This window comes from Pyrus communis, chromosome 10, assembly GCF_041283825.1.
Source record: "Pyrus communis isolate YQ-2024b chromosome 10, ASM4128382v1, whole genome shotgun sequence".
In the NCBI taxonomy this organism is placed as follows: Eukaryota; Viridiplantae; Streptophyta; class Magnoliopsida; order Rosales; family Rosaceae; genus Pyrus; species Pyrus communis.
The window spans coordinates 18,000,070-18,027,413 of NC_142574.1; the positions used below are offsets into that span (position 1 = coordinate 18,000,070).

The 27,344-nt window shown below is 38.5% G+C and overlaps 1 protein-coding gene and 1 pseudogene across 2 annotated transcripts; both read right to left on the reverse strand.

Annotated features, from left to right (window-relative positions):
• Window positions 1-12,896: 12,896 nt before the first annotated feature.
• LOC137728253 (serine/threonine protein phosphatase 2A 57 kDa regulatory subunit B' beta isoform-like) lies at window positions 12,897-15,438 on the reverse strand (annotated as a pseudogene). The gene is made up of 2 exons (XR_015952060.1): window positions 14,174-15,438; window positions 12,897-13,375 (listed from the first exon to the last, which is right to left on the reverse strand). The product of XR_015952060.1 is annotated as a serine/threonine protein phosphatase 2A 57 kDa regulatory subunit B' beta isoform-like (transcript).
• Window positions 15,439-22,808: 7,370 nt separating this feature from the next.
• On the reverse strand, window positions 22,809-23,570 carry LOC148693625 (uncharacterized). Its single transcript, XM_088678069.1, has one exon. It carries the CDS (start codon window positions 23,568-23,570, stop codon window positions 22,809-22,811), a length of 762 nt encoding a protein of 253 aa, XP_088534195.1.
• Window positions 23,571-27,344: the final 3,774 nt, after the last annotated feature.

Consider the following 27,344-nt stretch of genomic DNA (forward strand, 5'->3'; position numbering starts at 1 on the left):
AGAATAAGCAGCTGTAAAATAAAGTTATTGTATGTTTGGCAAACTTTTTTTTTTTGTTTTGTTTTGTAAAAATGCTTTAAAAAAGTGTCTAAGTGTTTGATAAATTTTTATATAAATGTTGTGATATGTTAAATGACTAAAAATGATATTGTATTTAGGGAATTGTTATTGATATTCCAAAAATCTCATTCTACACTCCAAACTTTCTATATTTGGAAAGAAAAATACACTTGTGAGGAGTGTAGAATGAGATTTTTGGAGTACCAATAACACTTCCATGTATTTAATGTAAGATACTTATTGTCAAGAAAATAATGGAGGGGTTGAGTGACACACCCCGATCCAGAAAGTCCACTTGGACCCTGAATCGAGCTGTTCTGGTCGACACCTGGAATGTGACGAAGCCATAAAATGTGATAGAGTGTAGAAAAATGTGAATAATTTGAACCTAAATTTTTTTAATACCAGAGTGCATTGTGAGCAGGAGCGAACCCATTTCGCGCACGATGTCAGAGCATAAGTAAGGTACATGAGTGTGGGTAAGAATCATACCCTCAGAAATATCCATCAGTACTAAGATTCGCCACAGATTCTTGTCGATACAAACTCAGCAGCTAAAACCTGGAGGGCACCAAACAGAGAGTGTAAGTAAGCAATAAAACCAAGCTTCCCAAAGTTATTACCTCTCTAAAAGTAATTCCCCTAAATGTAAAACCCGTATCATTTTCCATAAGACAATACAACATATATACATATATCCAAACCATACTCAGAAATGGCCAGAACCACGGTTTGCCATCAACTCCACCATGCAATAATAAGTAGGCCAAATGAACTTAATCAATACAAAATGATATATCAGTCGGAGTCATCTAATATGACATGTACAACTTATCCATATCTCATCAATCATGGCTAGCATATAAGTCGGAGTCACCTATAGTGACCTGTACGACTTATTCATATCTCATCAATCATGGCTAGCATATAAGTCGGAGTCACCTATAGTGATTTGTACGACTTATTCATATCTCATCAATCATGGCTAGCATATAAGTCGGAGTCGCCTATAGTGATCTGTACGACTTAATCATGGCTAGCATATAAGTCGGAGTCACCTATAGTGACCTGTACGACTTATTCATATCTTATCAATCATGGCTAGCCAATAGCTCAATAAGTATACCTGCACACGAGTCGGAACCACCTAAAGTGGTCTGTACGACAAGATTGGGTGTAAATAAATACGCTCAAGTGCTACGATCACGTGAAGACTGTGCGAATAATCGCGGGTCACCTACGAGTCGGAACCACCTAAAGTGGTCTGTACGACAGGACTGTGCACCTACCTTGGATCCCAGGTGAGTGTAAGGTGCGGGAGGTGAACATCACGTGAAGAACTGTGCCCTGGCCACGGGCGGGAGCACTAACACCAGGGTGCATGTTTATGAGCTATATTATATCTCAACACATTCATACTCACTAACATCACTAACATCAACATGGACTCACCTGAGGCTTACCTGGGCGTCCGCGGCGTCATATAGCACTTCAAAGCATTCACAATAGTCAGGTCCAGGTAATGTCCATATGAATATGCCATGATACAATCTAAACCTAAACATTTCATGATATTCCCAAAATATATATAATACGGCGTAACATGTACAATCAATAACACCCTACTCCCAAACTATTTACTTTTGAGAGTAATCATTAGTGATAAGCCCAATTAGACCCTAGTTACATTAATTATCATACTTACCTTTCCTTACTTCAATTTCTTGATTCTTCACGCATTGATTTATGATCAACATTTAATCACCAAATCATAAAGCTAAATCTCACAATTCCCACCAATGTCCCTCACATTGCTCAATTCACTAAACAAGGCTATTGTCTCAATTATTTAATCTCATTTATTATATGGCTGCATTTAACGTCTTGTTAGACTGCCTACATACCCTAAATAGGAATCAAGCCATTCGTAGTTCGAAATGATTAATTGTAGGTAACAAGCATAGATCACTATAGAAGTGCTTGTGGAACTATCAATTATATGCCTATGAAAGAAAAAGGCCCACTCACCTGGAGTCCACGCTATGATTATCTTGCACGCACATCGAGACATCACGATCTATCGTCGCGTGCGACCAATTATCAAATCACGTCTCAAAGTTTTTACCGATAGAATACATAATTTACATAAAACATATCCTCAAGGACCTTCAAGAATAATTTGAGACCCATTGACCAAAAGTCAATCGTCGATCAAAGATTGACGGTAAGGTCTACAACCCTGTATAGCTCGATTTGGAAGATCCGCATATCAGATTTCCAATCTGCAACTCCCAACGATCCACAATATGTTTCTAGAATAACATATTAAAATTTCATTACGATCCAACGGTTGGATCTCCGCCATTTACCCAAAACCAAGTGGACATGAACATTTATTTTACCAACTTACAAATTCAATTCGGGAAGATCCGTACATCGGATTCCTGATCCATAAATTTCTATGATCTTTAAATATTACATATTATAATGTATCCAAGTTTGGTGATGATCCAACAGTCGGATCGTCGATTCACATTTTCATCAAGCAACGTATCGTAACGAATTCAGGTTCCAACGATCAACCTATGTCATTCAAATAACAAAACTGAATTCAAGACATTCGACATAGCCTAAAAATAGCATTGGCGGTCCACTGGCCACGCGCCACCGCACACGACGCCGCGGGTGGCAGTTGGCCGCCCTAACTGGCCGGAAAATCCAACTATTTCCAAAAATTCTCAAACTTCACATAAATGAAGATCTCAGTGAGTGGAGCAACTTTCATACCTGCCACAAAGTCCAAAAGTGGACGGAAGATGATCAATTTTGCCCACAAAACCGGCGGGTGCCTAAAACTTCCTGACGTCGATTCGTCGTCTACGGTGGTCCAACGGGGTCAAGGTTGGTTGGGTTTTGCTCCTGGGATGATGGGCTACAAAGCCCAAGTGGTGTCATCGGCCATCGCTTTGCCGATTTGCCGGAAAATCGAAAAGGGTGGCCGGAGCACTATTGATTTTCGTCAACTTTCGTGGCCTCAAACCGCCACATCCCATGGTTAATCATGGTGGTTCTTGAGTGGGTTTTGTACAGGGGAATGAGAGTTTCAGTATGGTGGTGGTGGCATCGAAAAAATCCACCGGAGTTGGCCGGAATCGGCCTTGAAAGATGGGTAGTCGGAGAGGTGTACGGGCGGAACCCACGGGAGCTTTCCCCCCCCTCCCCCCCCCCCCCCCCTTTTTTTTTTCTTTCTTTTCCATTTTTTTTTTCATTTCTGATTTTGGCTTCACCCCACAAAGTGGGGATTTAATTTAATTAACACTAAACCTTGAATAACCAATTTCGAACGTCCGTAACTATACCATTATAATCCGGACTTGCAAACGGCTTTCGCCTATACGTTCGTACCAACGAGTACTACGAGGATATGCTAAAAGAATAAGTCCAACATCTCTCAAGTCGATGGTCAACGGAAGTCAAAGTCCTTGCCTCTAGGGCAATTTCGTAAATTCACGCTTTTAAAATAAAATAAAAACGTAAAATTTAGAACGGGTTGTCACATTGAGATTGTAATTTTGTAAAATATGTGGTTGTATACTTGCCATTTGAAAATTTCATTAAACGGGCACTGATCACTATGCTTTGAAAAAAAAAAACACTTGTTTTAGAAGCATGGTAGATCCTGCTTCCGATTTTCTATACTTCTCTACCGTCATTGACAAGAGTTTTTTAAAAAGCAATTTTTTGTTTGTTTTACCAAACATATTTGATGTTCCAAATTTTTTAATAAGCTTTTTATTTTTTTATTTTTTTAAAGCACCACAATCCCAAACCAACTATATGTATTAGTTAAAATAGAGGGAATGCGATTTTTGTGAATATTAAGTTGATTATGTATTATTAAAATTCAAGTTGTGCATGCATTTACTTAATATATTTATCATCCAACTATCATATATAATATTCTCTCGTTTTAGTTGCAAATATGATCGGTAGATGATGAATGTATGATATAAATGCACATGTACCGTGATTAATCTCAAATTTTTATTTGAATGTGATCTCAAATGAAAATTGTCAAATAATAATAATAATAATGTTTCGTTGAAAGTCCTGACTTCGATTCATCTTTTTCCTTATGTATACAACGCTTATGAATAACCAGTTATGTACTTCTTACAGAAAACACTTCAAGTGCTTTTATTAACTTGCAATTCTACTAAGGTTTGATTTTAAAATATTTTCTCTAAAAGGACTTCCTAAACGATGAGAAAGAGCGAGCAAGAATGGAAAAATTGTTATTAATATAGGGGGTGCTATCCACACACCTCTTTTTACTTCCCTTACACTTTTTTAATTTTCGGCCATCAGATCGAATAATTGAAGAACATCAAATGACAGAAATTAATAAGAGATGTGTGAGAAGTAAAAAGGTATGTGTGGATATCACACACATTAACATAAGCATGTGTTCAATCCTAATGTAACCTTCACTTATTTATTCAGGAGAGATCTTCAAAACCAAAACCTAAAGAGTATGAGCAAATTTTAGGCACGTTTCAAAGGCTTAGCAAAGTGTAACATGACTATATATGCTCAGAATTAGGTCAAAATTATGAATTTTTTAGTAACTAGAGGAGAGTCGAATTTGAAACCTCTTCTATTAAAAGAAACATATATATATATATATATATATATATATATATATTACTTGATTGAAAGTTTGTTGATAAGTTTAATCTCTTTTGAAGCCGCAAAGCACAAATATATAAATCCTTATAAAATTATAGACAAATAGAAGCAGAGTGGTGAGCAATGACACAAAATGCACGCTGTGGTGGAAAAATATGGGTACGCATATTTTCAGACAAACTTGTTACAATAAGACCTACAAAAACACATATAGGTTCGGAGACAAGATCTCCCAAATATATTTTTTAAAAAAAAAAAAAAGAAAAAAAAAGAAAAAAAAGAAAGATAAAACGTGTTACGTTGTATGTTCATCTACCCAAACCTTCAAAGTTTGCCGCCCTGCCTGCCTTGTTTCCAACTTCCTTGTAATCCTCACAACAAGAAAATACATCCTTGGCCAGTCTGAGCAGTCTCCGTATATAGCACTTAATTAACAAACAAAGAATTAGGTAATAACTTTAATATAATTTGACCTGTCTTCTGTTGTGCTAGGATAGCACCAAACCACGCGGAACCAAATCAAGCTAACCCACAGAAATTTATCAAATGAAATGCAAGAGCAAAATATAAAAGACAAAAAGATTTTAACGAGGTTCCTCCACAGTCAGTGTAACTGGAGTACGTCCTCGGAGCAATAGGAGCTCACCCAATAATCCACTATCAACCAAATGAGAGTTTACAAAGTGTTGGTGATCTCACAACCCAAAAGCCCAATACACCCAATAGTTCTCACACACCAAAGAAACAAACAGAGAAAGAAATATAATGAATAATTTCTTCTCTATACATATAGCTCTCAGCTATTACAACAACAACTACTTTGGTGGATGATTACTAACCAATTGAAGCAACAACTTGTTCTTCTTTTTGGGCTCTCTGCAAGACTCCCTTGCTCTCTGCAAAACTCTCTGCAAAACTCTCTGCAACTCTATCTTCTCTCTTGTTTCCACACAACCGAAAATAGCTCTTCCACCTTTTGTTTTTAAAAACAACTTATCCTTTTTTTATTTTAACCAACTCACGGGTGTTGAAGAGAACACACTTTTTCCCTTTTTTCCTCCCCAAAACAAGGAAGGTGTTTCCCACATTCTTTTGTTTATAATTTTATAGCCAAAGTTGTTTGGATTGTTGTGTAGCCGAAAGCAATGCAAGTTGGCCACTATCCAACAATCTCCACCTTGGCCAAATTCTGAAAAACGCCATGACAAGCCAACCAACACAATTGATACACAACATTCCCAATCACTAGCAAGAGAACAACTCATGCCGAGCCAAATGCTCCAAAACTCCTACTGCTCAACGCCTTCTTTAAATAGGCAAAATGCGAGCCAAGTTCAAGCAATGAACAAACTTGGCTACACCAACAACCTTAGTCAACATATCAGCGGGGTTGTCTTTAGTTGGAATCTTCTGGAGAATGATCTCCCCTTCACCAACTACTTCACGAACAAAGTGATAACGCACATCTATGTGCTTGGTCCTCGCATGATGAACCTGATACTTAGCCAAATAAATGGCACTCTGACTATCACAATATACCTCCACCTACTTCTGATCAACCCCCAAATCTCTAATCAGTCCATGTATCCAAATGACCTCCTTTATAGCTTCAGCAACTGCCATATATTCAGCCTCTGTAGTAGACAAGGCAACAGACGACTGCAAAATGGACCTCCAACAAACTGGCCCTTTAGCCATAGTAAACACATAGCCTGTAGTAGACTTCCTTCCATCCAGATCACCTGCATAATCTGAATCAACATAACCAACAGCAAAATGACTAATACCAGAGTCATCCCTCTCAAAGCATAAACCAACATCTTGAGTACCATGGAGATACCTCAATATCCACTTAGCTGCTTGCCAGTGCTCTTTACCAGGATTATGCATATATCGACTCACCATGCCAACTGCATGAGCAATATCTGGTCTAGAGCATACCATTGCATACATCAAACTACCAACCAAATTTGCATATGGTATATTTTTCATTTGCAGCTTCTCCTTATCAGCTTTAGGACATTGTAGAGAACTCAATTTAAAATGAGGAGCCAAAGGTGTACTAACCGGTTTAGTTGAATCATGAACTCCAAACTTCCGAATCAACTTCTCAAGGTATTGTCTTTGATTCAAACAAACCAGACCTTTCTCTCTGTCTCTAGTGATCTCCATTCCAAGGATCTTCTTTGCTTCACCAAGATCCTTCATCTCGAACTCATTTTTCATTTGCTTCTTCAATTTCTCAATCTCTTCAACATTCTTTGAGGCAATCAACATATCATCAACATATATCAACAAATAAATGAAAGACCCATCTTGCAACTTCTTGAAGTACACACAATGATCATATTGACTTCTAGAATAATTTTGGCCTCTCATAAATTTATCAAACCTCAAATACCATTGTCTTGGAGATTGCTTCAAGCCATAAAGTGATTTCTTCAACTTGCAAAACAAATTTTCTTTCCCTTTCACTTTATATCCATCCGGTTGACACATATAAATCTCTTCATACAAATCACCATGTAGGAAAGCTGTCTTCACATCAAGTTGCACAAGTTCAAGATCATATTGTGCAACAAGAGCTAACATAATGCGAATTGAGGAGTGCTTCACAACTGAAGAAAAGATTTCATTGTAGTCAATGCCCTCCTTTTGTGCATACCCTTTAGCAATTAATCTTGCTTTGAATCTGACATTGCTTTTCTCAGCAACATCTTCCTTCTTGGCATACACCCATTTGCATGAAGGAAAATTTGTGAAAAACAAGTTCATTTGAGCAACATCAACAACATGCAATTAACAATTAAAAGGCGGAATCATGTTTATATGCACTCAAAAATAAAACTTAACCCATGAACTTCAAAGCCTAGTAGATAGGTGAACCAAGACTCAACTCAAAACAAAGTGAGTTGAGAAATCAATACCTTTGTAGATTCCTCTTTACATAAGCAAAGGCTAATCACCCAAAGAGAGGGCCTTCATTCCTTGCATCTTAGATCCATGGATTTGGATGGATGAAAAGGTTTCTCCAAGTTCCCAAAATTGAGAACCTCTAAGTCTCCACACCAAGGTAAGATTGAAGAAGAAATGAGTGACCTAGAGGAAGCAAGATTGCTAGATGTTCCCCTCTAGATTGGCCGGCCTCTTTGAGAGCAAAGGGAGGTTTGTGTTCTCATCTTTACTCCTAAGAAAACCCTAAGGATGAAATGGCTATAAAGATGTCTTTATACCACCTCACAATGGAGTGGCAAACTTGCAATTAAGCCAAGTTCACTACCCTCCTCTAAATGGCCGAATTTAAGGGGATTTATTGGGCTATTTGGGCCTTTATGAATCATTATTCATTAAGTTGTCATACAACTTAAGTCAATGGACTTGACGTTCGAAGCCCATTGGGCCTTAAGGTCCAAAACTATCCCGAGGTCTTTAACGAACTTATTCGTTTGATTAATTAACATATTAATTAATCCTTGCCATAAATAATTAAACCATTTAATTATTCTTACTCATCTCCGTTGAATCTTCAATCTTTACCTTACACGGTGTACGATCCATTAGGTTCCTTTTAGCGAGGCAGCGGGCGATTCAAACTCTTTCAAATCGATTGTGAATTGGAACTTACTTTCAATTCTCCCGTTAGTGATAATACACTTTTAGGGCTTCCACAAACCATGGTTGACGCCTAGCAGCATGTCATGGTTACCCAAGCTAATCAGAAGAGGTGGAGAACCTATTCAGTTTTAGGATTACAAATGCAATACGGTCTTTCTCTAATACAATACTCTTGACCACATTGTTTGGTTTGATAGTTTATTCATGTCTACTATCCAATGTGAGTCTTGTGCTTATATGATTACCTTGAATGTGATTTGGAACACATTCCAACATCTCATTCATACTCTGGCCAGAGATTCTAAATCATATCATAGAGTATTCTCCCTCAAACAGTTTGAAGGTTAGAGATCCCTTGTTGCGCATTCACTTGCCTCCATGGCTAAGTGGCTTAACCCCAACGATGCCGTGGACACCCTCCTGATGGAGTGACTTTGACATAATCAAAGATTAAGGACCTAACCACAAGACAACTGTGATGCCTCAGGTCAAAAGACTAATTTGCATTATCCCAACCATGAGTTCTCATGTGACATGAATATGAGAACTCTTCGTTGATCGTGTTCAGTGAACTCATTCTCTATTGAGCACCTACATGCTTGTCTTGGTGTCACTCACACCAATGACTCGAGACTAGTCACTCTCCCTGAGAGAAGACACAACACGTACTGATCTTAACGGACTGTCAATGCCCAATTGGCAATCCTATGATCAGGAACGTTTAGGATGTGTCTACGAAAGAATGGTCTCATGAATCTAACTTCTTTAGATCGCATTCTCCCAATCACATATTCCTTGGACTTATCGTTTAAGCATATAACATTTATATGAGACGGCTCAAACAATAATCTTTGCCCTTAATATTAAACTAGATTAGTTTAACATGTGAAATGTCCATAAAGTATCATCATATGATTGGTTTTAGGGCACATTTCCAACATTGCAACCAATAGCTTTCTTACCCTTAGGCAATTTAGCTAACTCCCAAGTCTTGTTTTTCATGAGAGAATTCATCTCGTCACCCATGACATTGCACCACTTCTCATTTTCCTCACTCTCAATGACTTCCTCAAAATTGAATGGAATCTCATCAGTGATAATAGGAAGAGCAAAAGCAACATAGTCACTATACCGACCTGGCTTGGTAATTTGTCTTTTTCCTCTGTTCTTGGCAATAGACTCTTGAGGTGAAACTTGCTCTTCAACTTGAATAGAATCTTCAAGTTCAACTTCTTCAACATCCTCATGGTCTCCCACTTCTTCACTTGTAGTGGCTTCGACATCAGCGGAAATAGGATTTGAAGTACTAGAGGCAACTTTCTCAAGCTCCACCTGTTGGACATCTTTCACATTCTTCTCAGAGTCTCTAAACATATTTTCTTCATCAAATGTCACATCTCTGCTGATTACAAGTTTTTTCATCTCTGGGCACCACAACCTGTAACCTTTGACACCACTACTAAAACCAAGAAAGATAGCCTTTTTGGCTCTAGAATCAAGTTTATTTTCAGTTACATGAAAATAAGCAGGTGAACCAAAAATACGAATATAGTCATAATCAGAAGAGGGTTTTCCAAACCATACCTCCATTAGTGTCTTACCCTGAACAGCAGCTGAGGGTAACCGGTTGATGATGTGACATGCATAAGTAACTGCCTCTGCCCAAAATGACTTGCTCAAACCCGACTGAGATAACATGCATCTAACCTTCTCAAGCAAGGTTCGATTCAATCTTTCTGCAACTCCATTTTGTTGTGGAGTTCCCTTGACACTAAAATGTCTCACAATCCCTTCCTCTTTGCAAACTTTAAAGAAAGGGTCGGATGTGTATTCACCACCATTATCCGATCTCAAAATCTTAATCTTTCTCCCAGTCTGGTTCTCAACCATTTTCTTCCAACCCAAGAAAATGCTCAACACCTCACTCTTGTGCTTCATAGTATAGACCCAAGACCTTCTTGAATAATCATCAACAAAGGTCACGAACCAATGTCTACCACTCAAAGAGGGAGTCTTTGTAGGACCCCAAACATCTGAATGCACATAATCAAGAATGCCCTTCGTCTGATATACGGCAGTACCAAACTTCACTCTAGTTTGCTTCCCCAAGACACAATGCTCGCAGAAATCAAGCTTACAAGTCGTGGCACCTTTTAGAAGACCTTGTTTCACAAGCCCTTGTAGAGCTTTCTCACCGGTATGGCCTAATCTCATATGCCACAGTCTAGTAGTATCAGAATCGGATGTGCCCATATTTTCTGAGACTACAGATGCTTCACCTGTCACAGTGCTTCCTTGCAATAGATACAAATGGCCATATCGAGAAGTTTTCATCACAACAAGTGCACCATAAGTAACTTTCAATGTATGTCCATCTGAATGAAATCTGAAGCCCTTGGATTCCAAAGTACCCAAAGAAATAAGATTTTTCTTCAAATTCGGTACATACCGAACACCTGTCAACTCTTTAACCATGCCATCATGCAACTTCAAACGAACTGTACCAATCCCTTTTGTTGTGCAAGGATTTTCATCTCCCATGAACACAACGCCGCCATCAAACTCTTTCAAGCTTGAAAACCAATCCTTTTGAGGAGTCATATGATGAGTACAACCCGTATCCAACACCCACTTAGTAGCACAATCAAATGATGAGGTAGTGGTTAAAGCAAAATCAGAAAAATCTATTTCAACTTCAGCAACATTAGCTTCAGAACTTTCTTTTCCTTTGGCCTTCAACTTAGGACAATCTTTCTTCCAATGGCCCTTATTACGACAAAAGGCACATTCATCCCTTTCCAAAGGTTTTCTACCTTTAGAGTTTCCTCTAGGTCGAGACTGTGATTTTTTTCTGCTAGAAGATGATCTTCTCTCCGATGATCTACCTCTAACAAATAAAGCTTCAGAGGTACTATCATGATTTTTATCTCTATGCCTCATTTCATAATTCATCAAGGCATTTGACACATCTTCAAATTTCACAGTTTCTTTACCATGCATAATAGTGGTAACAAAATGCTCATAAGAGTCCGGCAAGGAATTCAACAATATTAAGGCCTTATCTTCATCCTTAATATCCTCATCTAAATTTAACAAGTCGGCAATCAACTTATTAAAAGCATCAAGGTGTCTAATCATTTTTGTACCTTCTTTGTATTGGAAGCGGTAGAGCTTTTTCTTCAAGTGTAGCCGGTTCTCTGCACTCTTCGTCATATACTTGTCTTCCAATTTTTGCCACAACACACTTGCCAATGTCTCCCGCATCACAAAATACTTCTGAGTCTTTGCAAGGCACAACCGAATTGAAGAGCAAGCCCACAAATTTAATTTCTCCCATTCCGGCTTCGACATAGCTTCCGGCTTCTCTCCCAAAGCGGCAAGTAGATCTTGTTGAGCCAACACATCTTTGACCTCACATTGCCACATCCCAAAGTTTTTTGTGCCATTAAACTTTTCAACTTCGAACTTTGCATTTTGCACCGTAGTTCTTGCAAATCCGGAGCTGCTTCCAAAAGGATTCTCATCTTGCCCGTCTGACATTTTTGGCAATTAGACAGTACCCAAGAGCAACCAGTGCTCTGATACCAATTGTTGTGCTAGGATAACACCAAACCACGCGGAACCAAATCAAGCTAACCCACAGAAATTTATCAAATGAAATGCAAGAGCAAAATATAAAAGACACAAAGATTTTAACGAGGTTCCTCCACAGTCAGTGTAACTGGAGTACGTCCTCGGAGCAGTAGGAGCTCACCCAATAATCCACTATCAACCAAATGGGAGTTTACAAAGTGTTGGTGATCTCACAACCCAAAAGCCCAATACACCCATAGCTCTCACACACCAAAGAAACAAATAGAGAAAGAAATATAATGAATAATTTCTTCTCTATACATATAGCTCTCAGCTATTACAACAACAACTACTTTGGTGGATGATTACTAACCAATTGAAGCAGCAACTTGTTCTTCTTTTTGGGCTGTCTGCAAGACTCCCTTGCTCTCTGCAAAACTCTCTGCAACTCTATCTTCTCTCTTGTTTCCACACAACCGAAAATAGCTCTTCCACCTTTTGTTTTTAAAAACAACTTATCCTTTTTTTTATTTTAACCAACTCACGGGTGTTGAAGAGAACACACCTTTTCCCTTTTTTCCTCCCCAAAACAAGGAAGGTGTTTCCCACCTTCTTTTGTTTATAATTTTATAGCCAAAGTTGTTTGGATTGTTGTGTAGCCGAAAGCAATGCAAGTTGGCCACTATCCAACATCTTCGTCTTTCAATTTCGATTTTTCACCACCTTCTCATCCACCACCTTGAAATCATGTAAAGTGACATGTTTACGCGTTAATATAAGTCTTACGTGTTTTATTTTATGATACTATACTTTCAAGTATTAATCTGTTGCCAATCCAGATTATAATACATGAAGTGATAAAATCATGCGATTGCGTTGCGATACACACAGTAATTAGCTTGGTTTCATGTGGGGAATAGAATAGTTGTATCTTGTTTCTAAAGCCCTCATTAACCACAAAATATAAAGTTTCTCCACACGTCATAATTTGATTGGTCTGCAAGGAGGAATAACTATTTACATGTAAGGAGCTGAGTTTATAATAAACCTTCTTCAATGGGTATGAAACCAAACCCAAAAAAGCCAGTAGAGACTACTTGTTGCATACACACGAGAAATGTTGTGGTTGGAGGAACTGAAGCTTGGCTGCTGCTGCCATTTCTATTCTGTCCCACTTCTCCTTCCTCTTGATTTCTGCTTGGTTGGCCTTGGATTCTCTTAGTTCAATTTCTTCAAGGCATTTGGAGTACAAAACTGGATCCATTTCTTCAAGCATCACCTTCACGTTTTCGGTCAGTTGCCGGACGCTTTTGCTCCAATGCCACTTCAAGTTCTTCTCCATGCCTTCAACCACGACCGGAAACACTTCCTCCATTGCCACAGATATCATCTTCACAAAGTGCTCATTGTTCCAAACATAGAGGGCTCTCTATGCTACCTATGAGTACAAAACAATATAGCACCTTTTTAGACCATAGTTAAAGACATGACATTTAAACTTAAAGGAATAATGTAGTTTCTATGATTGGCAGATAAAGAGGAACAACTCAACTGTAAAGAGCCAAGCGGCGTCGTTCTGCATATAAGGAGGAATGTCTCCTTAATTTCGGAGATTATAATACTTACCAAGGGAATTCAAATAGGGGTTCAAAGCATAGTAGAATTCCAAGATTTCTTTTCTCTAGTACATGGAGGGAATCGAGCAATTGACATAGCCTAATCATAACTCATTTGCCAACCAACGCCTTCACCACTTAGGCTAACCGCAAAGGCTTGATTTCAAGAGGGTTTTACAGGGGCACAGTTTCATCCTTAAAAAGGACTCAAGAAAGTAGTATTCAGCACACGCAGTCTTTACTATTTCGATTTAAATTTCAAGCATTGGAAAGAAGAAAGTACTAATTTTTTTAGGATTTGTTAATTACTTTCTGTTAGAAGACAGATATTAGAAGCCAGATATTAGAATCTTGATATGTGATTGAAAACTTGGCAATTCCAATCCAAGATAGCTATAACGTCTTGATGTTCTTCAAGTTCCTTAAAAACTAATGGATGTAACCAAATTGTCAGCACGAAAACTAAACCTTCCTTAGTCAAGCATTTAAAAAAAAAGAGTACTAAACTATTATGAATTAGCATTGATTTTCTGTTTGTTTGCAAAGGAAAAGAACACTGAATTTGTGAATCGTGCTATTCAAAAAATCATCAAGCCAGAAGCAAAATTAAAACTGTGTACCTGTGAGTTCCAACTGTTCAAGCATCTTGTTATCCGTAGGCATAAAGGCAGAGCCAACTTCCTATACTGATCAGGGTCAATATTCTCCACCAGCTCCTCCAGCTCCCCAACCAGCAAAACCTCCTTCTGGCAATTCGTCACGGGCCAATACCTCAAAATCCCTCTCACCACTATCCCGCCAAGCACGGGCTCCTTCTGCACAAACTGCGACACGCAATAAGCCAGCTGCCTGTGGTAGCTCTGCATCCCCTTAGCCTTGTGGAAAGGAATAAGCACTCTCATGAAAAACAGCTTGTGCTCTTCCTTCAGCGGCACAGTGAAGCCATTGATTATGCTTCCCCATATCTCAAGCAACTCTCTGATCCCACAATGCCGCTCTACCTCAAACACATAGTGCAAGAACACATCGTTCATAGATTTCCTCATGAAGGAACGGTAGAATGTGAATCGAGAATATATTTAATGGTACACATTCTTCAAGCTGTCACGCTCCCTCGGGTCTTCTGATTGGAAGAGGACAAGGAGGTTGACAACAAACTGGTGGTCAATGTATCCTCTGAGTAACTTAGGATCGTTGTTGATCATGCGGATGAGGATGTCGTAGACTAACTGCAGGTGCGACCACACAGGGGAAAAGGAGGATATGGGGTCCTCATCATCGGGAAAGTCCGTAGCGATTGTGGGATTGGAAGGAGGAGGGAGAGGCCGGAAAAGGTTTAACGATATCATGGAAATGAGAGACGACATGACATGATCATGCAGAGGCTTTTTCGAGGTTTTGACAATTGAGAGGAGCTGCAAAAGCTTTTGCCCTTTGAGTTCTTGTTGCGTTGGGCATTCGCTTGGATCGGTGAAGGTGAAGATAAAATGGCAGACGGAGATTGCTGATAGGATTTCTTCATTTTCCACACTGGAAGAAGATTGACTGCCAATAGTACTATTGGAGTTGGCAATCTTTTTTCCGCAGTCAGAAGTGCTTTTGGCATCGAGATCAAATAGGTGTTGAAGGGTTGCGGATTTTCCTCTTGGGGAAGCCCTTGGCGAAGCCCTTGGTGACACTCTTGGAGCGTCGTTTTGAACTCCCATTTTTTTTTTTCTTGTCTTCCTCTAAAGCTTTTTCTCTATCCAGAAAAGCACCTCATCCCAAACTGCTTATAAAAGTGCTTCTTTGGTTAGTTTTTTTTTTCACTAGCTGATGAAACAAGGGCCAAAACGACAGCGGTGTTATATAGACAAAGTGTTGTAAAATCCGATGGTTAATAAAAGACCGCAATTTGTTGATAAAAAAAAAAAAAACCAAAATACTGCAATTTTGACATAAACCTAGTTAGCTGGTAAGGTAAGGTTAAGCCAACATATGTTAAGGGATTTTTCACAATAAGCCTCGGAATACTCTCTTTAATGATTAGATTACTGAACATAAGCTCAAAAAGTTGATAGAGGATTTTACAATGTGATCGTCAAAGTGTTTCTCACTAATATTAACAGTTGTTAGGAGCTAACTAACAACTTGTTTAAGGACTAATTGAGTTTACCGATCTTTCTTCGCTCTTGAGTGTGTGCCACGTGGAATAATGTTACTGCTAAGCAACAAGACAACATGTCATAAACATAGGATGAGGATCCTCTTCAGGACTTCTTTGTGAGGATCTTAAGGATCAATTTATTTTAGTCGTTTATCGTACGTACGGCTAACTTTTGTTAGGTATTATTTGTGTTCAATTTAAATAAAAATTTCAAAATAATTTCTTGTCGCATGATAATATAATGAACGAATAGGATAAACTGATCATCTTCACAAAGAGGATCCAGAGAGGATCCTATTCCATAAATATTAGAGAAAATTAGAATCCCCTACAGTTTTTCTATATCATTTAAATTAAACATTTGTGCCTTTTAAAAATTTGATTAAAGTGCTTTGACCAATAGCAACCTCAAGCTAAATTACATGTCATTATTATATATATTTTTTAATTAATATAATTTTTGAATTTATCCTTTTATCTTCATGATGCACTTTTCCTTATTTAGTGGAGATATTAGCAATTAAACTATATTTTATCTTCTTCCAGATATGTTTTTTCGATCACATTTTTTTTTTTTTTGTTATAAAACATTTTGTAAGATCCCATATCGCCCAGGGAAGTGATCCTTATATGTATATGGAAAATACTTGGCTGCTGAATGTTTCAGCAAGAACTCCTGCTGAAACTTCAGCAGCGAAGTAGCGCTCTACGTATATTCTTATCCCTACCTAACACAAGGCGCTCACTGGCTTCGGGTTCCATCGGAACTCCGAAGTTAAGCGAGTAGCGCGCGAGAGCACTCCCATGATGGGTGACCCACTGGGAAGTTCTCGTGTGAGTTCCCAGAAACAAAACCGTGAAGACGTGGTCGGGGCTCAAAGCGGACAATATCGTGCTACGGTGGTGGAGCGGGTCTGGGATGTGGTGGACCCCAGGCCGAGATGTGACATATTTAATATTATATCTTTTTCCAAATGGTTTTTTATTTTCAAATAGTTGGTGATCAACATAAAAGCTCCGTGTAAGTTTTTCAATTTTTTGTGAAATTATATTTTTTTGCTGTTTTTTTATGTATAGTTGTTGACGAATTATTATTAGGTACAGTACATTATGTATATATTATTTGCGGGTACGTGTGAATTTACAAAAGTCATTAATTGGTACGTTTATTTGAAATTTTGGTATGTTTGATTTGATACATATTGTTAATATTGGTACATTATTTTTATTCTGGTACGTTTTATTTTGTACACATTAATATTTTTCTCAATCCTATTTTCTCTTAACATACTAAAAGAAAAACTTATTTCGGTATGTTCGATTTTGTGGGATTTAAAAATATTTTAAACTATTTTGGAAAGAAAATATCTTAAATTGTAGATAATTATTGCTAAATTGTAGCATTAATGTGAAAATAAATTGAATCTAACCATTTTTTTTTTTAATTATCTCTAATGGAGGAGAGTGTAATAAAAAAGCTAGATTATAGGAAATTTGTTACAATATAATGTGCATATATGACACATCTCGACCGGGAAAGTCTACTAGGATTTCGAATCAAGTTGTGCTGGCCGACACCTGGAAGGTGACGAAGCCATAGAACGTGATAATGTGTAAAATGTGAATAAATTTAAACTTAAAAGTGCCTATATACACAAATACTCGGTGAACGAGTATAAACCCATTTTACGTGTGATACAGAGCATAAGTAAGCACAGTAAGGTAAGATAATGATTATACCATCATAAGGAGCCACCTGAACTGGGAGTGCTACAAGTCCTCGTCGATACAGAACTTTGCTATTAGAACCTGAAGGGGTGCAAAAAAATAGAAAGAGTGAGTGGTCGAAACAATGATTTTCAAAATAATTTCCATTATCAAAGGTAGTAACCCCTCGCCGTAAGACCTGTATAGTTTCCAACAAATCATACTACATAAAAGTATTAAATCAAAAGTATACTAATAGTAAACCCGGAAGTATACCACTATCCAACATCTCATTAGCAATACAAATAATCACGTGCTTAATAAACCATACTAGCATGCAAGTCAGAATCACCTATAGTGACTTGTACAACTGTACACATATCACATCAATCAATGCTAGCACATAAGTCGGAGTCACCTATAGTGACCTGTACGGCTTATCCATATCTCATCACATATCTCATTAATCATAGCTAGCATATAAGTCGGAGTCACCTATAGTGACTTGTACGACTTATCTATATCTCATCATATATCCTCACATATCTCATCAATCATAGCTAGCATATAAATCGAAGTCACCTATAGTGACCTGTACGACTTATCCATATCTCATTATATATCCCATCACATATCTCATCATTCATAGCTAGCATATAAGTCGGAGTCACCTATAGTGACCTGTACGACTTATCCATATCTCATCACATATCTCATTAATCATTGCTAACACATATAGCTCATCAATCAATTCCTGCACACGAGTTGGAACCACCTAAAGTGGTCTGTACGACAGGCTGGGTGTAAATAAATACGCTCAAGTGCTACGATCACGTGAAGGCTGTGCGAAGTATCACAAGTCACCTACAAGTCGGAACCACCTAATGTGGTCTGTAAAACAGGCTGGCACCTACCTTGGATCCAAGGTGAGCGTGTCGTGTGGGAGGTGAACGATCACATGAAGGCTAGGCCCTGGCCACGAGCGGGAGCACTAACACCGGGGTGCAGGTTTATGAGCTCTAACATATCTCAACACAATCATACTCACTACCATCATTATCATCAACATGTACTCACCTGAAACTTACTTGGACGTCCGCAGCATCATTTGGCACTTCAAAGCATTCACAATAATTAGGTTCAGGTAATATATATATGAATATGCCATGATGTAAATCTGAAATTCAACCATATCATAATATTTCTAGATATATAAACATATATACAAATGGCATGAAATGCATAACTATAACACCCCACTCCCGAACTATTTACTTTCGAGAGTAATCATTAGTGATAAGTCCAATTAGACACTAATTAAATTAACTATCATTACTTACCTTTCCTTACTTCAATTTCTTGATTCTTTACATCTTAATTTATGACCAGCATTTAACTACCAAAACCTAAGGTTATATCTCGCATTTTCTACCAATCTCCTTCACACTATTCAATTCCTCAAACAAGGCTATTGTCTCAATTATTTAGTCACGTTTATTATATGGCTGCATCTAACGTCTCGTTAGACTGCCTACCTACCCTAAACAGGGATCAAGCCATTCGTAGTTCACATCCATTATTTGTAGGTGACAAGCATATCGATATACCATAACATAATCTAAACTCAATCGAACATATGGATATATATATATATATATATAGACACACACAGACAATAAAAAGAATAAATCCACTCACCTGAAGCATGTGCTACGATTCTCTAGCTCGAAAATCAAGGCATCACAAACCATCGTCGTCTAGAACAATTACCAAATAACGTCTCAAAATTCGTATCAATATAACATGTAACTTACGTAAAAAATATCCCTAAGGACGTTCTAGAATGATTTAAGACCCATTGATGAAAAGTCAACCGTCGGTCAAAGATCGACGGTAGGATCCACAACCCTACGTAACTCAGTCCGGAATATCTGCATTTCGGATTTCCAATCCGTAACTTCTAAAAAATCACATTGTGCTTCAAAAACATCATACTAAAGTTATATTACGATCCAACGGTTGGATTTTCACCAATTGCCAATTCAAATGGCGATCAACATTTTATCTTACGAACTTACAAATCTAAGTCAGGAAGATCCGTACGTCAGATTCCCAATCCATAAGTTTCTACATTCTTCAAATATTATGTACTATAATATATTCAAGTTTGGTGACGATCTAACGGTCGGATCGTCGATTCATATTTTGACATATTCACGTATCGAAATGAAACTAAGTCCAAACAATCAAATTACGTCATATGGATATCAAATATGAACCCAGGGTATCTAATAGTACTTAAAAGAAATCATCCCATAGGCCACTCGTTGCCGCACGCGCTGCAGCGGGTGGCGGTGGGCCACCCCGACTCGCCGGAAAATTCAATTATTTTTAAAAATTCTCACAAATTATAGAATTGAAGATCTCAAATAGTAGAGTAAACTTTATACCTGTGGCCAAATCCAATTTGGCCTAGAAAGGCTCCAATTTTGCTAAAACCATACGAAACCCTAGAATTTGGTGTGATTCGATTCGACCTCCAAACTTTCTTCGACGCCTCCACCACTGCCTGGGCTTTGTTCCTGGGTTCTAGGGGAGTCTAATGGTGGTGGTGGTTAATGGGATTTACTTCGGAAATGGCGAATCGCCGCCACACCACCTCCGATGCACCCCGTGAATTTACCTTCAAATACCCTCAAATCCCTTCCAAATTTGGGTGATAATGGAAGAAGGGTTAGGAAATGATTGGGAGTGGTGGCTTTGTCTAATTCATGAGAAATCCGATGGAAAACCACCGGAAAATATGGTGAAAACGGGTCAAGGTCGCGGGTTAGGGGATCCGGCCGATCCCTTGTTCTTTTTCCTCTCTCCTTTCCCTCCTTTCTCCTCCTCCTAATTGGTCCCCTCACCTTCCCTTAAAATTTGGTTAGCTTCATTCCCACCAAAATGGGAGCTCCAATTATTTAACTAACTTTAAATAAAAATTTTCAAACGTCTATGACTATATCGTTATAATTCGGACTTGCAAGCGGCTTTCACCTATGCGTTCGGATTAACGAGTACTACACAACTACACTGAAAGAATAAGTCATACGTTCCTCTAGACGATGGTCAACAGAAGTCAAAATCCTTACCTTTAGGGCATTTTCATCAATTCCCTCAATAAAAACGTAAATTTTTGGGTCGGGTTGTTACATATAGCACCAAAATTATGATAAAAAAAGTTTAATCAAATCACTAAAAGACATGGATATTTGATCTAAAAAATTCAAAACTGAAGCGCCCATATCCAAAGGAGTAGGATTCTCTCCCCTCCTATTCTCATCATCTTCCCTCCCCTTCTTTCACACATTGTTTTTTGTTTTATTGTCTTTATAAAAAAAATCAATATAAGATATTGACGTGATTTAACCATAACTGTTTAAGTAGGAGGGGAGGCAAGGGGAGGAAGAGTAGGAGGGAGAGAATCTTCCTCCATATCAATTCGCATATGCCTCACCAACCTATGTCTTCGACATTTTTGTGTGGGGTCCACAGTGTAGGAACAAAGTACAAGCAGACTCTCCTTCCAAGGGACTGTTTGGCAAGCAAAGCAGATCAGGGTGTGGTAGTTTTAGTACAAAAGTATTTTCATTGGGAATTGTTGACTTTTAAAGTTTGTATTTTTGTATTGGTTTTTCGTACTGAGAACAAAAACAAGATACAAATATATAGAGGAGTTTGAGTGAGTTGCAAACTACATTCAACACTCAAGACCCTAACCTAGGACTTCCTTGAATCACGCTGAGAAGCCGGCATAGGGAACATAACTAAGCTCCTTGGATTAAGGAGATGACAACCAGATAAAACCCTTATACAAGTTGAGAACTACAAGAAGAAAACAAACGGCTATTAACTAGATAAAACACTACTAGGGTTGACACAAACCCTATTACACATATAATACCGAGAAACCGTAATCCAGTGAGACCCTAAATACCCAGAGGACTTTCAATACTCCCCCTCAAGCTGGATCCAGAAGGTTGATGGATCCAAGCTTGCCGAGAAGCCGCTGAAATTGAGGAGATGCTAAAGGTTTAGTGAATAGGTCTGCGAGTTGATCGTAGCTCTTGACAAAATGAGTTTTGATGACCTGTGATTGTACTTGTGCACGGACATAGTGACAATCAACTTCGATGTGCTTGGTTCTCTCGTGGAAGACGGGGTTGGAAGCAATGTGCATTGCTGCTTGGTTATCACAGAAAAGAGACATGGACTAAGGAGTAAAGACACCTAAGTCGCATAGCAAACCTTTCAGCCATATTAGTTCACATGCAGTAGATGTCATGGCTCGATATTCAGCCTCAGTGATGGATCTTGCAACAACTGCTTGCTTTTTACTTTTCCAGGTAACAAGGTTGCCTCCCACAAATGTGCAATACCCCGTTGTAGAATTACGATTAATAGAGTTACCAGCCCAATCAGCATCATAATAACCAGTGATCTCAGTGCTCTCATTCTTCTTCATGATGATGCCACGACCTATTGAACCTTTTAGGTACCGAAGTAGTCTTTTGACAAGATTAAAATGCTCTATAGTGGGAGAGTGCATAAATTGGCTAGCAATGCTTACTGAATAGGCTATGTCAGGCCTTGTAATAGTCAAGTAGATCAGCTTACCAACAAGACGCTGATAATGGCTGATGTTTGGAAGTGGTTGCCCCTCCAAGCTAAGTTTGAGTTTCGTGTCAAGAGGTGTATGGACAGGTTTAGCATCACTCATGTTTGCTTCCTTGAGAAGGTCCAGAACATATTTCCGTTGGCTGAGAAAGAAACCCTTGTGAGAGGTAGCCATTTCGATGCCAAGAAAATATCTGAGTATGCCAAGATCTTTGATTGCAAAACGTTGTTGTAGTGAATGCTTGAGCTTAGTTATTTCATCCGTGTTATCTCCTGTGATGATCAAATCATCGACATAGACAAGGACAACCAATTTCCCAGCAGTGCCAGTGCGCACGAACAATGAAGAGTCTGCGTTGCTTCTTTTTAAACCAACCGTTGTGAGGATGAAACTGAGCTTGGCATACCAAGCTCTTGGTGACTGTTTAAGACCATAAATTGATTTGTGCAATCTGCACATAATATCAAGTTCATGACTTTGAGGATGACCTGGGGGTAACCTCATGTAGACTTCTTCTTCAAGCTTACCATGTAAAAAGGCGTTCTTTACGTCCATTTGATACATAGGCCATCCTTTGTTAACAACAACTGCAAGGAGTACTCTTACAGAGTTCATCTTTGCAACATGAGCGAATGTTTCTTTGTAGTCCACATCAAATGTTTGAGTAAAGCCACGAGCCACTAATCTTGCCTTGTGTCTTTCTATGGACCCATCTAAGTTGAATTTAACTTTGTATATCCACCTAACCTACTGTCTTCTTTCCCTTAGGCAGTGTCTCAATGCTCCAAGTTTTATGTTGATCAAGAGCATGCAGTTCATCTTGCATAGCTTGCTGCCAAACTGGTGATTGATTTGCTTCTTGAAATGACTGAGGCTCAACATGTTCAGATATAGTACACAGGAAAACAATGTGTTTAGGAGACAGTTTGTGATAGGACACGTAGTGGGACAGTGGATGCCTTGGCTTGTAAGTGACAAAGTCTTGCAGTCTTGTTGGAGGATGTCTTTCACGAATAGGATTGTGTCGAGGCATAGTCGATTGCAACTCGTAGGATGATTCCTTAGGAGCAATACTGTGGCGAGATTCATTTTCAGCTGAAGTGTTGGTCTCATTACTTGAGGCTTGGTTGTCATTTTCAGCAGGAAACTTTGTGTGATGAACAGGCACCATTGCATCAGGTTGAGTGACTTCAGTGGCAAGGATTTTAGTTATTGGCAATGGAAACAGATCCAAGCAATACTCCCCCTCACTTGTACTATCCAGAGATTTGCTGTAATAAGGGTTAGTTTCATGAAATCTAACATCCTTGGAAACAATTAACCTCTTAAGTTGTGGATTGTAACATTTGTATCCCTTTTGTGTGGATGAGTAGCCAAGGAAAATGCATTTGGTTGCCCTCGGGTCAAGTTTGTCTCGATGCAAGGACTGAACATGGACAAAACAAATGCATCCAAAGACCTTAAGGCGTGACAAGTCTACTTTTCTGTTTTTGACAATTTCCATTGGTGATTTGAACCCCAAAACCCTGCTAGGTAACCTGTTGATCAAGTAAGTTGCTGCCATAACACTTTGAGACCAAATGTTGGAAGTATGCCCACAAAGCCACTCATTTGATGTAATAGCTTTTTGGAATACTTATTGTGTTAAACTTTTATATGTTTAATAGAGGGCAAAGCTTATTGTTAATCACTATTTATAGTATCTTGTGTTTAAGCAATAAGGGAATCCAAGGAATGTATTTGATCTAAGAGACAAGTGATTTAAGTTAGTTAAATTAATGAGACCTTTCTCTTATGTTCATTCCTAAAACGTTCCTAGCCATAGGATTGCCAATTGGGCATTGACAATCCGCTAAGGTTAGTATGTGTTATGTCGACTCAAGCGTGAGTATGAACTAGTCTCAAGTCATTTGGTGTTGGACACTAAGGCAAACACATAGGTGCTCGAAAGAGTAATCGAGTACACTGAACAACGATCAAACGAGAGTTCGAACATACATGTCATGTGAGAACTCAATAGTTGCAATATGCAAAGTAGTCCTTTGACCTGAGGCATCATTGATGTCTAATGGTTAGGTCCTTGATCTTTGATTATGTCAACGGCATTCCATTGGAGTGTCCACGGCATTGTTGGGGTCAAGCTATCTAGTCATGTAGGCATATGAATGCACAACAAGGGATCTCTAACCTTCCATGGTGGAAGGAGAATACTCTAAGATATGATTCGAGAGTCTTTGGCCAAAGCATATGAATATGACTAAGGAAAATTGTTCCAAATCTTATTCAATTGAATCATATAGAGAAGTATCACATTGGATAGTAGACATGAAACAAACTATCACTTAAACAATGTGATTAAGAGTATTGTATTAGAGAAGGACCGTATTGCATTGTAGTTGTAACTGGATAGGTTCTCCAACCACTTCTACTTAGCTTGGGTAACCATGACATGCTGCTAGGTGTCACCCATGGTTTGTGGAAGCCCTAAAGATTAGCAAACACTAATTTTAAGGGAGAATTGAAATGTGGTTTCAATTCACAATCGATCGTTAAGAGTAACATCGCCCACTACCTCGCTAATTGGAACCTAATGGATCGTACACCGAGTAAGAATATAAGTGAAGAAATTATATGAAATGGATAACCAATTAAATGGTTTAATTGAAGAATGGTCAAGATTAATTAAATAGTTAATTAATTATACGAAACGTTCGTATTGGGCGTTTAAGTTAGTTTTGGGCTTCGGGGCACAAAAACGTTTTGGTCCACAAGGCCCATTATGTTTAAGTTGTATGACAACTAAAACAAAATGGGCAATTAAGCCCAATAACAAATAGGAGGCCGGCCATATCAAGGGTAGTGGGAACTTTTGCTTAATTGCAAGTTTGCCACTAACCTAAGAGATGAAGTATAAAGTCATCTTTATAGCTTTGTTTCTAATAAGGGTTTTCTAATAGAATTTGGGTGAAACATTTTCTCTCATTTTCTACATAGAGGCCGGCCACTTAGGGGAGGAAGATCTAGCAATCTTTTCTTCCCTAAGTCATCCATTTCATCTTCACACTACATCTTTGGTGTGGAGACTTAGAGACACCAAACCTTTGGTGTTTTGGAGAACAAATCCTCAAATCCTCAAAGAAGAAAATGAGCACTAAAAGGGAGGAAATCACAAGGAAGATCCAAGGAGCAAGGAGGTGACTTGAAGGCCCTCCACTTGGGTGAATCCCTTGTGCAATCAAGGATGAGCTTCAAGGGTAAAGAATCTCTAAATTCTTATTCTCTTTAATATTGTTAAAGAGTCTTATGGTTCACCATATACTAGGCTTTGAAAGTCATGGGTTTTATGAATTGTTTTTGAATGCATGCCTACTTTAAAGTGTTATTAGTTTGCATATGTATTCAAATGTTCTTACATGTTCTTAGCTAGGACATAAATTTTCCTTCACCAAAAACGTTTAGGTACATTCATTTGGAACATCAATGACCTAGTTTTTTCAAGAAGATCTCGATTTTTTCTCTCGGCAATACCATTTTGTTGAGGTGTGCCAACACAACTAGTTTGATGCATGATGCCATTGTTGCTCAAATATTGAGTCATGACTTGGGACATGTATTCGGTGCCATTATCAGATCTTAGAGTTTTGATTTGAGAGGAAAAATGGTTTTTAACAAGACTATGAAAGTCTTTAAACACTTCCATCACTTCACTCTTTGATTTTAACAAATATAGCCAAGTTGCTCTTGAATAGTCATCAACAAACGTTATGAAATATTTGTAACCATCAAAAGACTCACTAGTTGGTCCCCATACATCCGAGTGTACAAGTTCAAAAAGATGAAAAACTCTAGACAAAGATGAACGAAGGGGTAGCTTTGTTGCCTTTGACATATGGCAAGTTTCACAATGAATTGGTTCTTTGTCTAAGTCAGGAAACAAGGTGGACAAAACATGTTGAGATGGGTGTGCTAGTCGCTGGTGCCACAAAAACTGATCTTGAATGGAGGCACGGACGGGTATAGACTTGGCTTGTAATCCACTGGAAAAGCTTTTCAATATGTAATAGAGACCATCTAGGTAAAATCCCTCACCAATCTTCCTCTTGGTGACAAGATCCTGAAAAATGACATTTTCTGGTGAAAAAATGGCTAAGCAGTTTAAGGAATTTGTGATTTGTCCCACTGAGAAAAGTTGGAATGGAAACGAAGGCACGTATAAGGCCATGGACTATATTTGATCAGATATCAAGTGAATTTTTCCCTTGCCTACAATCCTAGCACCTTCACCATTAGCTACAGACACATGTGATGGTTTATGAAGTTTCTCAAATTTATGCAATTTTGACACTTGATTAGTCATATGATCTGTGGCACCTGAATCTACAACCCAAAATCATGCAACTCATTAATTTTAAGAGCAGTTTTGAAAGCATTCATGATACCTTTCATGTCTTGTTGAGGTAAGCGATCAACATCGGCCAGGAAACCAGCAAACTTGCCAAGCAATGCCGTGGTACTTCCATCTTCATGGTCAACAGCTCGATCTTCCCTACCCTTCTTTTGATGGAGATAGGTTGCGAACTCATTTATAAGAGTAGCAGGATTTGCAGTGAACTGTTTGTATGGATCAGAACTGTTGAAAGATGAAGATGATGTGGTGTTGGCATGAGGATATGCTCGACTTGTCTTCTGCGTAGTTTTATCCTTCATGAAATCTGGCTTAAGTTCTGGATGTAGGATCCAGCACTTATCTCTCACATGCCCGATGTTGTCACAGTGTAGGCACTTTAGATGAGGATTTTTTCCTTTGTATCTTTTTTCATTTGTCAGATAAGCCCTAGCTTCAGTCACAATGGTTTTTGTACCATTGTTCATGACTTTTCTTCTTACTTCCTCACGTTGGATGGTTGCACAAATGCTAGTGAAGGATGGTAGCTCAGGATTCATAAGGATATGGCTTCTCAAATCCTCATAGTCTGAGCTCAGACTAGACAGCAATTGAAATATCTTATCTTCTTCAGTTCTTTTAAGAAACACAATGGGATCAGTGGTGTGAGGTCTATAGACATCCAGCTCATTCCACATGCTTCTTAGAGAACCAAGGTATTGAACAAAGGTTTTACCTTCTTGTTGAACGTTGGAGATATCCTTCTTGAGTTGAAAGATGCGGGCAAAATTATTTTGATTACCATACATCTCCTTCACAGTTGTCCAGAGAGTGAGTGATGACTCGGAATAGTTGAAGATTTCAGCAATCTTCCTTTCCATGGAATTAAGCAGC